This window comes from Mus caroli, chromosome X, assembly GCF_900094665.2.
Source record: "Mus caroli chromosome X, CAROLI_EIJ_v1.1, whole genome shotgun sequence".
Lineage (NCBI taxonomy): Eukaryota > Metazoa > Chordata > Mammalia > Rodentia > Muridae > Mus > Mus caroli.
In genome coordinates, this window is record NC_034589.1 from 67,585,872 (window position 1) to 67,603,112 (window position 17,241).

Sequence of the window (17,241 nt, forward strand, 5' to 3'; positions counted from 1 at the left end):
AGCATCTGCTGTCACCTGAATTTTTGATCTTAGCCATTCTGACTGGTGTGAGGTGGAATCTCAGGGTTGTTTTGATTTGCATTTCCCTGATGATTTAGAATGTTGAACATTTTTTCAGGTGCTTCTCAGCCATTCGGCATTCCTCAGGTGAGAATTCTTTGTTTAGCTCTGAGCCCCATTTTTTAAGGAGCACCTCAAGTGGAAAACATAAGTCCTTTGATCAGAGACATTCCTTGGTCATTCTGTTAGAAATAATAGAGCTAGAAATCTGGAATGCTAATCCTTCCAGCATTGTTCATGCTGCTTGACAAGGCATTGGCTTTCTGGAGTCTTTTGTGGTTCAATATGAATTTTTGGATTTTTTAAAAATCTAATTTTGGGAGAAATATCTGGTGATTGATCAGGAATACATTGAATCCTGATCAGGAATACATTGAATCAATAGAATGATTTGGGTATGATTGTAATTTTCACAATACAAATTCTGCTAATTCATGAGTATGAGAGATGTTTCCATTTTCTTGAGTCTATTTCATTCTTTTTGTTCAGGAATAAGCCACTTGATAGGTTATCTGATCTCAAGTGGTCAACACTTAATGCAAACACACACACAAACACACACATTTGAGCAACTGTATATGGATTCAGTGCATTATGTATTTGTGTGTGTGTGTGTGTGTGTACATTGTGTGTATACTTGTCTATGTGTGTGTGTATAATTAAGGAAAAAGTAAAAACTTTAAGAGGGAATGAGGGAACATGAGAGGAGCTGAGGGAGAAATATAGGGGGAAAATTATGTAAATATAGTATTCATGTATGAAATTCTTGAAACAAATTAAAATCGAAAAATCCCTTCATTTCTTACTTTTTCACAGCACTTAAAAGTGTTAAAAGTCTCTATTCTACATGTATTAACAATATATAACCAAAATAAACAAGTCAAAAATTAAATTGCATAGAAAATCAACAAACACCTAATTTCTCAATAAATAAAAGCCCAATCAAATATGTAATTATACTTAAAATTAAAACCCAATGATTAAGCATGGAATAATGAATACCCATAGTCTTGTCAATTTAAGACATACTAACCTGTCAGAAAAAATGAGATACTAGAAAGAATACTTACCTCTTATTGGAAGTGATAAATGTTTACATCTGAAGTCTTGTTTTAGCTTTCTAAAGTGGCACTTGGAATGATATTGATACAGAAGATTTAAAGACAGTCATAAGAAAGAGAAAAATCAATATGTGAAAGTACCTTAAGATTCTGGAAGGACCACAGAACACATCCAAAGTAAATTAAAAAATGGACAATCCATACAAGAGCAAAATTAAATAGGAAACACAAAGAAATAGTACAAGTAAGATAGACAGACAGGCAAAGGTGACTTTGAAAACAATAATTTTAAAACATCTCACAAATTTAATGAAAAAAAAGAAATGAGTGTGGAAATCATTGTGGAAAGTGAGCACCAACAAATCATAAAGAAAGAAGGAATTAAAATTAAGTTTGATTTGATCAATGCATATCATATGTATGTGGTGAATCATCACACTATAACTCATATGTACATTAAGTATTAATTAAATAAAAACAGAGGCAAGGAAGTCAGCTAAGAGCTTCTTTCAATTTCATGAGCTAAAAGTAACCGTGGGATGGACAAGAGTAATAGCAAAAATGAGTAACATTTGAATTCGTGAATACCTGTGATCATAGGCAATACATAAAATCATAATATAACAAACTAAGTAATGAATCAAAATATTACATCAAGGCATGGTTAATTTTTCCAATGAATGTAAAGATAGTCTAATACTGGATTATGGATTAATGCAAATAAACAGAAATATTAGAAAACAAAAAGTCATCTTAATATAGGTCAAAGGGAAGTTGTACAATTTCAATTATGTTCATAAACATGCATCCCTCAAAAATTTTTTAAAGATAAAATCTCAAATTAGTATTAATTTTCATTTCCCTGATACATAATGATGTTGAACTTTTGTTGTTATTTGTGAATATTATATCTTTTATTATTTTTAATACTCCATATTTCTTAAAGATTTATTTATTTATTTTACGTATGTGAGTACAGGGTTGCTGTCTTCAGACACACCAGAAGAAGGCATCAGATCCTGTTTTAGATGGTTGTGAGCCACCATGTTGTTGCTAGGAATTGAACCTCTGGAAGAGCAGTCAGTGCTCTTAACCACTGAGCCATCTCTCCAGCCCTATACTCCATATTTTTAAAAATAAAATGAATCCTGAAAAAAAAGAATGGAATATCAAGTGGATGTATGTCATGTTCTCTAATTAGAATTATCTGCCATCTGACCTTTCTAGGAAATCACATAATTATGAGTCTTACCTTGTAAAATTAAGAATCAATACCAAATTTTCATCATTTCTTGAACCTAGACTCACTCTAATGACTTAGAAATCATCACTTAACTAAATGTGCATGTGAACATGTGCAAACTCTCACTCTCTCTGTCTCTTTCTCCTTCACACACACACACACACATGCAGGGAGAGAAAGAGAGAGAGAGAGATAGAGAGAGAGAGAGGTGCATTCGTGTGAAAGCAATCATAAAAGATAAATCTCAATTTAAAACTGAGAAAAGGGAAACTGTGGTCAGAATGTGTTATATGAGAGAAGAATGTTTTTTCAATAAAAAGTAAATTAATTTAAAAAAGAAACCCAATGGGGTAGCTAGAGAAAGTACCCAAGGAGCTAAAGGGATCTGCAACCTTATAGGTGGAACAACAATACGAACTAACCAGTACCCACAGAGCTTGTGTCTCTGGCTGCATATGTAGCAGAAGATGCCCTAGTCAGCCATCACTGGGAAGAGAGGCCATTGGTATTGCAAACTTTATATGCCCCAGTATAGAGGAGTGCCAGGGCCAAGAAGTGGGAGTGGGTAGGTAGGGGAGCAGGGTGGGGGAGGGTATAGGGGACTTTCAGGATAGCATTTGAAATGTAAATGAAGAAAATATCTAATAAAATAATTGAAAAAAAAAGAAAGAAAAGTTGCAAAATGGGGGCCAGCACTGTGGTTCAGAGAAGAACAGCCACAAAGCTTGATATCTTAACTTTGATTCCTGGGAGCCACAAGGGAGAGGGAGAGAACTGACTCCATGTTGTCCTCTGACTTCCACACACATGAATAAATGTAATAAATACTTTTTTAAAGTGACAGCACAAAGATATAGGATATTTGTTATATTTGGTTACAGGGGTGTATCATAGTTTGGAAACATTCTTAACCCTTATGTAAATCAGGAAAATGTGAATATAATCAATTAGGTTTTATTTCATGTCCATAAAAGTATCAAATATAAAGTGTGACAATTTGAAACAAGAAAATTTATAGAAATGGAACCATTGTACAGTGATAATGGGATTGTAAATTGGCACATCACAAAACTATTTGATCTGAAACCTTTTAAATAAAAAAAAAGATTATATGAATTGCAAAGTTTATATGTAAGCACATGCCCTAAAGAAACACAGGGCATCAAGTGAGGGATGGGGTTGCCATCCCACAGTCAAGACTCTGACCCATATTTGTTCTTGTCTGAAGGAACTTCAGGGATGGAAATGGAGAGGAGCCTGAGAAAAAGAAGGTCCAGTGACAGGCCTAAAGTGGGATCCAGCTCAAGGGGAGGTTCCAACGTCTGACACTATTACTGAAGCTATTACTGAAGCTAAGCTAAAGGGACCTATCATGACTGCCCTCTGAAGGACCCAACAAGCAGCTGAAAGAGTCAGATGCAGATGTTTACACCCATCCAATGGAAAGAAGCAGCTGACCCCTGTTGTTGGATTAGGGAAGACTGAAAGAACCTGAGGAAAAGGGCGATCCTGTAGGAGGACCAGCAAGTCTCAATTAACCTGGACCCCTGAGATCTCTCAAACACTTGACCACCAAACAGGCAGCAAACGCCAGCTGATATGAGACCCCAACACACATACAGTAGAGGAATTCCAGGTCTGTGTTCATTCAGAGATGATGCACCTAACCCTCAAGAAATTGGAGGTCTTAGGGAGTTTCGAGGTCAAGTGGGGTAGAGGTGGGGGTGGGTGGTAGGGACATCCTTGTGGAGACAGGGGGTGGGAAGGAGGTATGGGATGTGGAATATGGAATGAACAGTCAGAGGGTGAATGGGGGGCAGAATAAAATCTGGAGTGAAATAAATAAATAAATAAATAAATAAATGACAAAAAAACTCAAACATGCTCACTGGACATTTGTCCAATTTTTCGTATCATTAAGTTTATTATTTTAAAATAAGAAGCAACCTAAGAGCACACAAACAAAAGAATTGATGAAAGGATGGAAAATGGATATCATAATAATTGGTAGTTGTTAACTTAATTCAAATTAAATGTATCAAAAGGAATTGCTTTCAATGTATAAAGGACTTTTTATCTGTACCTAATAGTTATTTTTTAATAATAAGACATACTTTAAGGATATTTCCATTAATTAATCAGTTTTAAAATTTAGACTATATAAACCAATTTTTATAGATTTGTTTTTGTCCAGACTCAAAGCTGGTGGAGAAAAATCAGACAGTAACTGTTTGTTCCTTAGGTATCCCACAACCTTTGATCCAAAGCAATCTGATTTTGACCTAACCATTCTAAAAATGCAATCAATTACTTCTTTACAAATTGAGCCCTTACATATTTTCTAAGTATGGTTGTGTCCAAATTGACAAATGAGTTTTGTTGTTTTCTGAGGCACTTAAATCAAATCTTTCAGATAATAAGACTAAGTTTGCCCTCTGGGAAAGGTACTTAATACTTTTCCTACATAGGCTTCAACTCTCGAACAATGCCATGTCAAAGCAAGCACCAGAAAAAAATCTTGCAAGGTCCATGCCTATTTAGCAGAATATGGGGTTCAACAACCATGACAAATGAATTAAAGTGAAAGTCTTTTGATTTTTTTCCAATTTTGAGTTCCTTCTTTAATTTACATTCTCTCCATTGTTATGCATTTGGAGATATTATGTATATGCTAATCCATAGCAATTTTTTCAGTGATGTGTGGCTCTTAAAATGGTTTTCCAAGTATATGCATGTGGCCTGACAATGAATATTACACAAACCCCAGGAGAGAACTGATCATGGACTCCTAGGAAGAAAATCATGAATATAGACATTTCTTGGTTACATCGGAAAATATACTTATGGCAATAAAATGAGAGGCATTCAAACTAGGCCAATCCACTGTGATCCTTGACAGTGGTAAGGAAGGAGCTTAAGTGGCCATAGCCTCTTTGCAGTGCTAGAGAGGAACAGATTTCAAGTCTACCACTATCAATAAAGTAATCCTTTCCTGAACTTTTGTTTTCTTCTTAATGACCACTCTTTTCTTTGTGATATTTACAAGTTTTGATATCTCTGCACAATTCCCATAAGCATTTGTCAAAGCAGAATATATATTACTTGAATTTGCTATCAAGTATTATGACTATAATGTGTAATATGTATCCCCTTTCCTCAAACTTCTGGATTTTTTTTTTTTGCATTAAGCTAGATGGTCAGTTCTATGACTATATTATTTACTTCCATCATTAATTGGATGCACATTGTATTTCCCAGGAAGATCTCCAGCTGTTACTTGTTACCTTAGTTTCAGCAGTCAGTGAATCCTTCAGGAAAGAGTGAGCAATACCTAGAGCTAACATCTAAACTTTCCTATTTAACAGGTCCCCAGCCTCCACAGTAGACACTAACTTCGAAGGATATTAGCAATAATAATAGGGGAAGAAGAGGCTATCGATATGAGAATGGAGAAGGGCACATGGAAGAAGTTGGAGGAAGGGATTGGGAGAGGCAGAAAGGGAAGAAAGGGAATGGAACAGTGATACAACTATATTTTAATTTTAAAAAATGTACATCTTAGTTAGGGTTTTACTGCTGTGAACAGACACCATGACCAAGGCAAGTCTCATTTAAAAAAAAAAAAAAACACTTAATTGCGGTTGGCTTACAGGTTCAGAGGTTCAGTCCATTATCTTCAAGGTGGGAGGATGGCAGTATCCAGGCAGGCATGGCACAGGAGGAGCTGAGAGTTCTATGTCTTTATCCAAAGGCTGCTAGTGGAAGACTGACTTCCAGGCAACTAGGGTGAGGGTCTTAAGCCCACACCCACAGTGACACACCTACTCCAACCAGGTCACACCTATTCCAACAAGGCCACACCTCCAAATGGCACTCCATGGTCCAAGAATATACACACCATCACAATGTATAAAACAAAAATTAAGAAAGAAAACTGGCTATACAACAGCAACAACAACAACTATGTTTTAAAAGAGGTCGTGGGATACCATGAAGAATTTTTCCATCTGTCAAGATTTGTTTTTTGCTGTAAAGAGATAGACAGCCCCAATGCAAAAGTGCCTTTTCACCAAATTATTTGTAGCCATTCTGTCATGGCCACCTTTGTGCCACCTTCCCATAATTCTGATCATGAAAATGGCCTAATCACTGCTAATAGTAGATAGTTACAGAAAGGCATATGGCCTTAATTCACTCAAGGTGGGAAAAAGTCTTTTGATGTCTCAGTGTTGATATTACTACCGAGGATCCATGTATTATTTCACCCCATTTATTGCAGAGTTATCATGACCTGTTCAATCATGACGTCTAAAAAATCCCAATTACATCCAGTTTCCAACTCATTTCTTGTACTTTGAATTACATTTCATTTACTTTTTCATGTACTCTGTTGTTGTTGATAAGTTTTTGCTGCAACTTATCACTAAAGTGTATATTGTCCTGCTTTAACAATACCGTTGAAGGATATAAAATGAGAATAACCAGTCTTGGAAAACAAAGAAACCAGAAGCCAGGTGAAAAGACTATGTGTATGTGTCATTGGCATCTCTGGATTCAGATAGCTGTATGCAAGTATATGTGCCCATGGGCTGTGGGAAATCTCTGTGTGATTGGGGAATATGTATACATTTATGGGAATGCATTTGTGGATGGGGATAAATGAGTGGCAACAGGTAAATGGGGTGTGTGTGTGCATTTTAAGAGAAAATGCATAAAAAATTGATTTGAAAGTTCCATTTTCTTAGGGTGGAGAGGTCATTTACTAAAGTACTTGTACAGGGTGATGTGGGTTCAGATCCCCAGCACCCACCAAAAGGGCTAGGTGTGCCACATTAAAAGTAGACATACAGTGCATAGTATCCACTGCCCTACTGTTCGGGCCTGATTATGCTCTCTCCCTCTGCTCACGCCTATAAAACTGGAAAACATTTAAAGTGATTTAGATCCAAGCTCTGGAATCCTTGGTCCATCCACGTCTTCAGTGAATGGAACAGACTTCTGCAATGGCTTTATTGGTTACGTGACTAACAATAGTAACTAACATCACTTTCTTCAAATGACCTGTTTGGACAAACATGTATTGGTGCCAGAAAAATGTGAAGAGACAGAAAACTGCCAATAGAGGACTAAACCAATTTTTAAAGATATGGAAGAAGAGACAGGTATGTCTGTGTGGCTAAGTGTAATTTATGGATACAGGTCAAGGGCACATAGAAAAAGTAAAATTGTCCCAAAAATGCTAATAAGGAATTCATGGGACAAGATATCTCCTGGAAAATAAACTAGGAATCTGCTGTGAAAAAAAAAAATGGCAGTTTGTTTTCTTTCACCCACTGAATCATCTTTCTCTTTTCCTTTTTTAGGAGCTATACTTACCATGTCAGTGTCTGACACAGGGCCAAAACTGGTCACATAGATGTCTGTCTTCACTTCAGTCACTGCATCTGAGTAAAATAAAGTAGAAAAAATGAACCAGTGTCTCCTTAGGTCAAAGAGTGCAGTGCAAATGTGCTCTGAACTGTAACCAGCATGGTCTTTCTGAGAAGGGACATCTAACACTGTCACATATCGCCCTCCCCCCAAAAAGCACTTATGTCTCACATATGCTATTCCTTTGTAGAGTACATGTTAGGTTCAAGTATAATTTCTACCATTTTACATATCACTGAAGATGATAGCAGAATTCCCAAACATCAAAACTTACAGGAAGCTGTTAAAATGCCCCTGATATCTCCACCTGCTGGGCTCTCACAATGGCTTACCCTTACCTGTGGTCAATTAAAATAAAATAATCCAAAATCTAACACTTTTCAACATCTAGAACACAGTATGGTGGCATCCCCACTTCCCTCAAAACTAAAGCAGGGAGGAGAAAGCCAATGGTTCCAGTTATAGTAAGAAATACTAACTTGCTAGAACAATTAATGTGTGGTACTAGACCCTCTACTCCATGATGAGCATGGAAACAAATACTCACTGGTGGGGTGCTACCACCAGGATGAACAGTCGAGGATGATGAACCCAAGGAGGATAACTGTACAGCCATCAAAGTCTGTCCACAATGGACTTTGGTAACGAAAGAGAAACTTTTATTGAATCAAGTAACAGAAGTTTGGAACTAGCTGATGTAACGTTATACACTATACATCAATTTTCTTTTATTTTGATATCTGGTCCTTTTTCTGCCTTCTGGTGGACACCATCCATGTCTTATTTTTTAATTTTCATTATTTATTTTACTTTGTTTATTTTCTTTGTGGTTTTGTTTTGGTTTTTAGGGTTGTTTGTTTTTGGTTTTTTGTTTTGTTTGTTTGTTTGTTTGTTTGTTTTGAGACAGGGTTTCTCTGTGAGGCCCTGGCTGTTCTGGAACTTGCTCTATAGACCAGGTTGGCCTCAAACATAGAGATCTACTTGCCTCTTCCTCCCAAGTTCTGGGATTAATATGCCATCCATGTTTTATCCTTGCATCTTCAGTGTATAGATAGGGGATTATTTCTTGGAAATTAGTCACTAAATACTTTTTTCAGATTAATGGATAAATCTCTTCCCATATTTGTCATTAGAAATGATGTTCTCCCAGATGTCCCTCAACAGAGGAATGGATACAGAAAATGTGGTACATTTACACAACGGAGTACTATGCAGCTATTAAAAACAATGAATTTATGAAATTCTTAGACAAACAGGTGGATCTGGAGGATATCATCCTAAGTGAGATAACCCAATCACAAAGGAACACACAATGATATGCACTCACTGATAAGTGGATAAAAGAACACACATGATATGCACTCACTGATAAGTGGATATCAACCCAGAAGCTCAGAATCCTTCTTAGAAGGGGAAACAAAATAGCCATGGAAGGAGTTACAGAGACAATGTTCAGAGCAGAGACTGAAAGAACGACCACCCAGAGACTGCCCCACTTGAGGATGCATCCCATAAACAACCACCAAACCCAGACACTATTGTGGATGCCAACAAGAACTTGCTGACAGGAGCTTGATATAGCTGTCTACTGAGAGGCTATGCCAGTACCTGGCAAATGCAGAAGTAGATGTTCACAATCATTCTTTGGACAAAACACAGGATCCCCAATGAAGAAGTTAGATAAAGTACTCAAGGAGCTGAAGTGACATCAATATGAACTAACCAATACCTCCAGAGCTCCTCGGAACTAAACCACCAATCAAAGAAAACACATGGTGAGACTTGTGGCTCTAGATGTATATGTAGCAGAGGATGGCCTAGTCGGTCATCCATGGGAGGAGAGGCCCTAGGTACTGTGAAGGTTCTATGCCCCAGTATAAGGGAATGCCAGGGCCAGCAATGGGAATGGGTGGGGTGGGGAGCAGGGAGAAGGGGGAAGGGATAGGGGATTTTCGGAGGGGAAACTAGGAAAGGGGATAACATTTGAAATGTAAACAAAGAAAATATCTAATTTAAAAAGATGATGTTCTCTTTGCCGCTATAGAAATATATCTTAGACTAGTAATTTATGAACAGCATAGCTCATTATAATGAAGACTCGGAAGTCTAACATCAAAGTTCCAATCGACTTACTTGATATCTGCTGAGAGTCCATTCTTCATGGGTGATACCCTCTGTATCCTCACATAATAGAAGGAATTAGAGAATGTGCTAAAATCCATTACACAATCCCTTTTCCCATTGAAGGCTGAACTATTCAACTCGAAAAGTCCCTATATCTTGGTATTATCCCCATTGGAAATTAGATGTCAATACATACATTTTAGAAACACTCAAGCATTCAGAAGACAACAGAACAGATAGCGATGTTACCTTTTACTGAGTTTCTCTTCTACCAGGATCAGTTTTGATAATGTTATTGAAGTGCAACTAGACATTTCATAGAAAATTGTCTCAAACACAGCATAAACCACTGTAGTCTACTGTAGCTCAATCAAACCCATTTCAACCTGCTAAGACCTTTATAATTACTGTAATGTCCCACTCCAGCCCAACATAACTGACACAGGTTGACACACAACACAGATAATGTAAGAAAAAAAGCTCATACAAGATCTGACAAGTATAATCTGGCATGTATATATAAGTTGGTCACATTTTGAAGTCTATATTAGTATTTCTTTTCTGCCATTAGTAAGCATAAAACACCCTCTTGCATCTACATCATATTCACTCTATTCACACAGCCATGGAGTATGATCCAAAATTTCTTTTTATCTTCATTTCTCACTTGTTCGACCATCCCTAAGGCTTACTATAGTATATGCCTCTCCCAGGGCACTGGCGTGTTCCATGTGCTCAAAGCTACTGCACCCATCTGAAATCATTCCATTTACACAAGAGTTTATAAACATCATTTAATATTAATCAACACTACAATCAATTTACCAAAAGACACAATTTACTCCCAAGCTTAATCAACAAAAACGTGACTCTCAAAATAGAACTATGTTTTAAACAGTTGGGCTCTCATTCTGAGCACAGTCCTCCTTTAAGCTATTTCTGTACTTGGATCAGCAGAGACTATGCCTAAGAACCAATGATATAATTCATAAAAGTGTTTCATAAGAAATTCATTGGCTGGTGAAGCAAATATTTTTGCATGTATGGTATGGCACAATTATTTCTAATTTCCTTATGCATATCTTCATTAACCAAAATAGATTAATTAACAAAATAGAGCACAATTACACTTGAATCCAACATTGCACAGGCTATTTTCAAAAACTGAAAAAAATGTCTGAACTATTATAACTGTAAATTTTTGAGTCATGGAGAATTCTAACAGAGGACTCATCTTACAAATACACTAAAAGAGATCGTGATGAAACTCTCCATAGCTGACTTTATGATAGTCATGGATACTTAATATGAAGTGACCAAGAAAGTTCCCCCATCAGTATTTCCTACTTCTTTTTTCCCCTTTCAGTTTTTTTATTACTATTTTCTTTATTTCAAATGTTGGCCCCTTTCCTGGTTTCCCCTCTGGAAATCCCCTATCCCCTTACCTCTCCTCTGACTACCAGCCCACCCACTAGCACTTCTTGGCCCTGGCATTCCCCTATACTGGGGCATAGAATCTTCACAGGACCAAGGGCCTCTACTTTCATTGATGCCCTACAAGGCCATCCTCTGCTGCATATGCAGCTAGGGCCATGAGTCCCACCATGTGTTTTCTTTGGTTGGTGGTTTAGTCCCAGGGAGCTCTGGGGGTACTGGTTGATTCATATTGTTGTTCCTCCTATGGGGCTGCAAACCCCTTCAGCTCCTTGGATACTTTCTCTAGCTCCTCTAATGCTCCCAAGGCCAATCAAGTTCTCAATAACACAGCAGAAAAGTGACATGACAGGAAGGTGCTCTAATTCAAAGGGACTCTGGAATCATTATGGCACTGAGAGAGTCTAGACTGGATTGAAAGGCTTGGGCTCAATAACTGATCAAAGAAAACTATATAGAGAACTCAAGAATGGAGGATAATACAAACAAGAGTGGGAGAGCAAAACTAAAAGAGAGAGGTTGGGTGGTTTCAACAGTGATGCCTCATGAAGTGGGCTGTGGAGCCAGGATATTTGTTTACATCATAGAAATGTAAATAAAGAGAATGCATTGAATTTATGCTATCATCCTTAGGCCTTTAGCCTTATACATTAAGCAGGAGTAAGCAGAGATATTTTCTCTAGTAATCTACACAGGGTCCACATGCTCCAACAGCTTGTCTCATTTTCTGGCTAAGAAATCTAAAGCATCCTTGAAGCATGATACCTGAGAATACATAGAACATGCAGACAGATAACATAGTGACTAGCTGGGTTGGATTTAGGTCCTAACAGTATCCTTGGTGGCATTTTTGTTATTCAACTTCTATGTATATACTTTACCATCTAGAAAAATTGGAATGGTAGCAATTACCTCAGCATAGCTCTAAGGCTCTAAAAAGATTATGTTTAAGTTGGGTTAGGTAGATTCAATGGCCACTATGCAATAATTTTGCTATAGTTTATACTATTTCGGGAGTTAGACTACATGAACTGTGCATAGGACCAGCTGGTTAGAATCACACAAAAATATGACATTCATGTTCTAGTCTCAGAGGACAGTATTCACCTGGAACTCAGACTCCTCTGTGTGAAGGAACAATGGGGGGGGGGAGGTTTACAATTTCCTTTGAATGAACATGAAGTACAGTTAATTGTACTGAAATTGTGGTCTTCTCAAAAGATATAAATGGGAAATGTTCATTAATAAAAGACAAGAAAGGCTTTTCATATGGCATACAGATGCTTTTGTCTCATTTTCATTTGTTCTGGGAACTTAATTTCCTTCCACTATAACTCTAAAACAAAATGTAATTTATTATATTTTCCTTTTCCAAATTTGCTGTAGTATTGGAAGTGATTCAATGGTCTGAAGTGACTCAGACATAGATATAGTCTATAAACACATATATATGTATATGTAATCATTAATGCTCATTGATGCTCAAATTGGTAAAGAACACATTGGACCAAATCCTACATTATTTCCTTCTGGAGCATATCTGAAAGGACAAAGACTTAAATAATTACTGTGTTTATGATGTTTTGTTGTTCATAATAACCTTTATTTTCTAGTTTAACTTCAAGTGTATACCCAAGAAACCTTTCATTTTCTCCTTGAAAACCTTGAATTAGGGCTGGAACAGTTTTTATAGGCTTTCTAATTCTCCCTGTTCCATCAGTATGTGCATGCATGTTCTTCTTGGTTCTAGCCTTTTAGGCACACAAGATAAAATGAGTGTCCTATTTACTTTAAGATTTAAAGATCTGCAGATCCATCTGTGCCCCAGAGCTAAGGATGTCCCACAGCCCACCATACCCATATCCTACCCACAGAGAGCTAGTTTCCCAGGTGTGCTCTCACTCCTGAGCTCACAGATGAGATAGCCACTTTTGCTCCAATAACTGTACAAAGAGGGACCCACCAGGAGCTAGTTTCCCAGGTGTGCTCTCACTCCTGAGCTCACAGATGAGATAGCCACTTTTGCTCCAATAACTGTACAAAGAGGGACCCACCAGGAGCCCATAAGGCACAGGAACAGCAAACCAGCTGGAGACAGGATCCTTCCAGTTTCCATCAGTGCCCTGGAGCTAAGGGTGTCCCACAGCTCCTGTGGCCCAAATCCTTCCTGGGAGAGAGGTGGTCTTCCCAAAAGTATTGACACATCTAAGACCACAGGATCGCAGGCCCACAGGAGAGACAAGCTCCAGTCAGAGACAGCAATACCAAATAACACCAGAGGTAACCAGATGGTAAGAGGCAAGCACAAGGACCTAAGCAACAGAAACCAAGGCTACTTGGCATCATAAGAACTCTGTTCTCCAAACCACAGCAAGCCCTGGATACCCCAACTCACCAGATAAACAAGACTTTGATTTAAAATCACATCTCATGAGTAGGATAGAGGACTTTAAAAAGGACATAAATAACTCCCTTAAGGAAACACAGGAGAACACAGGTAAACAAGAAGTCCTTAAAGAGGAAACTACACCGGGGCCTAGCGAACATATAAGTGGATACTCACAGTCAGCTATTAGATGGATCACAGGGCCCCATATGGAGGAGCTAGAGAAAATACCCAAGGAGCTAAAGGGATCTGAAACCCTATAGTTGGAACAACATGATGAACTAACCAGTACCCCAGAGCTCTTGTCTCTAGCTGCATATGTATCGAAAGATGGCCTAGTCGGCCATCTCTGGAAAGAGAGGCCCATTGGACTTGCAAACTTTATATGCCCCAGTACAGAGAAACGCCAGGGCCAAAAAGTGGGAGTGGGTGAGTAGTGGAGTGGGGGGGAGGGCATGGGGGACTTTTGGGATAGCATTGGAAATGTAAATGAGGAAAATACCTAATAAAAAAACAAAAAAACAAATTTACATAATATCATTCCAAAAATCTAGCCCTACAAAGGATAATAGATGGAAAATGCAAACACAAGGAGGGAATCTACACCCTAGAAAAAGCAAGAAAGTAATCTTCCAACAAAGACCCAAAAAAGATAGCCGCACAAACATAATTCCATCTCTAACAACAACAACAACAAAAATAACAGGAATGAACAATCACTTTCCTTTAATATCTCTTAACATCAATGGACTCAATTCCCCAACAAAAAGACATAGACAACTAGACTGGATATGTAAACAGGACCCAGCATTTTGCTGCATACAGGAAGTGCACCTCAGTGACAAAGACAGACATTATCTCAGAGTAAAAGGCTAGAAAATATTTCCAAGCAAATGGTCCTAAGAAACAAGCTGGAGGAGCCATTCTAATATTGAATAAAATCAACTTTCAACCAAAAGTTATCAAAAAAGATAAGGAAGAACACTTCATACACATCAAAGGTAAAATCTACCAAGATGAACTCTCAATTCTGAACATCTATGCTCCAAATGAAAGGAAACCCACATTCATAAAAGAAACTTTACTAAAGCTCAAAGCACACATTGTACCTCACACAATAATAGTGGGAAAATTCAATATCCCACTCTGAGCGATGGACATCATGGAAACAGAAACAAAACAGAGACACAGTGAAACTTACAGAAGTTATGAACCAAATGAATTTAACAAATATCTATAGCACACTTAATCCTAAAACAAAAGAATGTACCTTCTTCTCAGCACCTCATGGTACCTTTTTCAAAATTGACCATAGTGATCCATCCAATAGCTGACTGTGAGCATCCACTTCTGTGTTTGCCAGGCCCCAGCACAGTCTCGCAAGATACAGCCATATCTGGGTTCTTTTAGCAAAATCTTGCTAGTGTATGCAATGGTGTCAGCGTTTGGAAGATGATTATGGGATGGATCCCCAGATATGGCAGTTTCTAGATGGTCCATCTTTTTGTCTCAGCTCCAAACTTTGTCTCTGTAACTCCTTCCTTGGGTGTTTTGTTCCCAATTCTAAGAACGGGCAAAGTGTTCACACTTTGGTCTTCGTTCTTCTTGAGTTTCATGTATTTTGCAAATTGTATCTTGTATCTTGGGTATTCTAAGTTTCTTGGCTAATATCCACTTATCAGTGAGTACATATCATGTGAGTTCTTTTGTGATTGGGTTACCTCTCTCAGTATGATGCCCTCCAGGACCGTCCATTTGCCAAGGAATTTCATAAATTCATTCTTTTTAATAGCTGAGTAGTACTCCATTGTGTAAATGTACCACATTTTCTGTATCCATTCCTCTGTTGAGGGGCATCTGGGTTCTTTCCAGCTTCTGNCTATTATAAATAAGGCTGCTATGAACATAGTGGAGCATGTGTCCTTCTTACTGGTTGGAACATCTTCTGTATATATGCCCAGGAGAGGTATTGCAGGATCCTCCAATAGTACTATGTCCAGTTTTCTGAGGAACCGCCAGACTTTTATGAATATAGGTTCCCTTGCATTTGGAGCATAGATGTTCAGAACTGAGAGCTCATCTTGGTAGATTTTTTTCCTTTGACCAGTATGAAGTGTCCTTCCTTATCCTTTTTGATGACTTTTGGTTGAAATTTGATTTTAATCGATATTAGAATGGCTACTCCAGCTCGTTTCTTGGGACCATTTACTTGGAAAATTTTTTTCCAGTAATTTACTCTGAGGTAATGTCTGTCTTTATCAGTGAGGTGCATTTCCTGTATGTAGCAAAATGCTGGGTCCTGTTTACACATCCAGTGTGTTAGTATATGTCTTTTTATTGGGGAATTGAGTCCAATGATATTAAGAGATATTAAAGAAAAGTGATTGTTGCTTCCTGTTATTTGAAAAGTGATTGTTGCTTCCTGTTATTTTTGTTGTTAGAGATGGGATTATGTTTGTGTGACTATCTTCTTCTTGGTTTGTTGAAAGATTACTTTCTTGCTTTTTCTAGGGTATAGGTTCCCTCCTTGTGTTGGTTTTTCCCATCTATTATCCTTTGTAGGGCTGGATTTAAGGAAAGATATTGTATAAATTTGGTTTTGTCTTAGAATATCTGGGTTTCTCCATCTATGGTAATTGAGAGTTTTGCTGGGTATAGTAGCCTGGGCTAGCGTTTGTGTTCTTTTAGGGTCTGAATCACATCTGCCCAGGATATTCTGACTTTTATAATCTCTGGTAAGAAGTCTGGTATAATTCTGATAGGTCTGCCTTTATATGTTACTTGACATTTTTCCTTTAGTGCTTTTAATATTCTTTCTTTGCTTTGTGCATTTGGTGTTTTGATTATTATGTGACAGGAGGGATTTCTTTTCTGGTCAAGTCTATTTGGAATTCTGTAGGCTTCTTTTATGTTCATTGGCATCTCTTTAGGTTAAGGAAGTTTTCTTATATAATTTTGTTGAAGTTATTTACTGGCCCTTTAAGTTGGGAATCTTCACTCTCTTCTATACCTATTATGTTTAGGTTTGGTCTTCTCATTGTGTCCTGGATTTCCTGGATATTTTGGGTTAGGAACTTTATGCATTTTGCATTTTCTTTGACTGTTGTGTCAATGTTTTCTATGGTATCTTCTGTCCCCAAGATTCTCTCTTCTAACTCTTATATTCTGTTGGTCATACTTTTATCTATAGCTCCTGATCTCTTTCCTAGGTTTTCTTAATCCAGGGTTGTCTCCCTTTGTGGTTTCCTTATTGTTTTATTTCAACTTTTAGATCTTAGATGGTTTTGTTCATTTCCTTCTCCTGTTTGGTTGTGTTTTCCTGTAATTCTTTAAGGGAACTTTGTTTCCTCTTTAAGTGCTTCTACCTGTTTATCTGTGTTCTCCTGTATGTCTTTAAGGGAGTTATTTATGTCCTTCTTTCTTTTTAATTTATTTTTTATTAGGTATTTTCCTCGTTTACACTTTCAATGCTATCCAAAAAGTCCCCCACACCCACCCCCCCA

The 17,241-nt window shown here is 37.6% G+C and overlaps 1 protein-coding gene across 5 annotated transcripts in view; it reads right to left on the reverse strand.

The window, feature by feature from the left end:
- The window catches only part of Gabra3 (gamma-aminobutyric acid type A receptor alpha3 subunit), a 201,085-nt gene that overhangs the window by 68,350 nt on the left and 115,494 nt on the right, over window positions 1-17,241 (reverse strand). For all 5 annotated transcript variants that reach the window (XM_029473537.1, XM_029473536.1, XM_029473538.1 and 2 more), the window contains one exon: window positions 7,741-7,808. In XM_029473537.1, coding sequence (XP_029329397.1) covers window positions 7,741-7,808 — 68 coding nt within the window. The remainder of the gene's footprint in view (window positions 1-7,740; window positions 7,809-17,241) is intronic.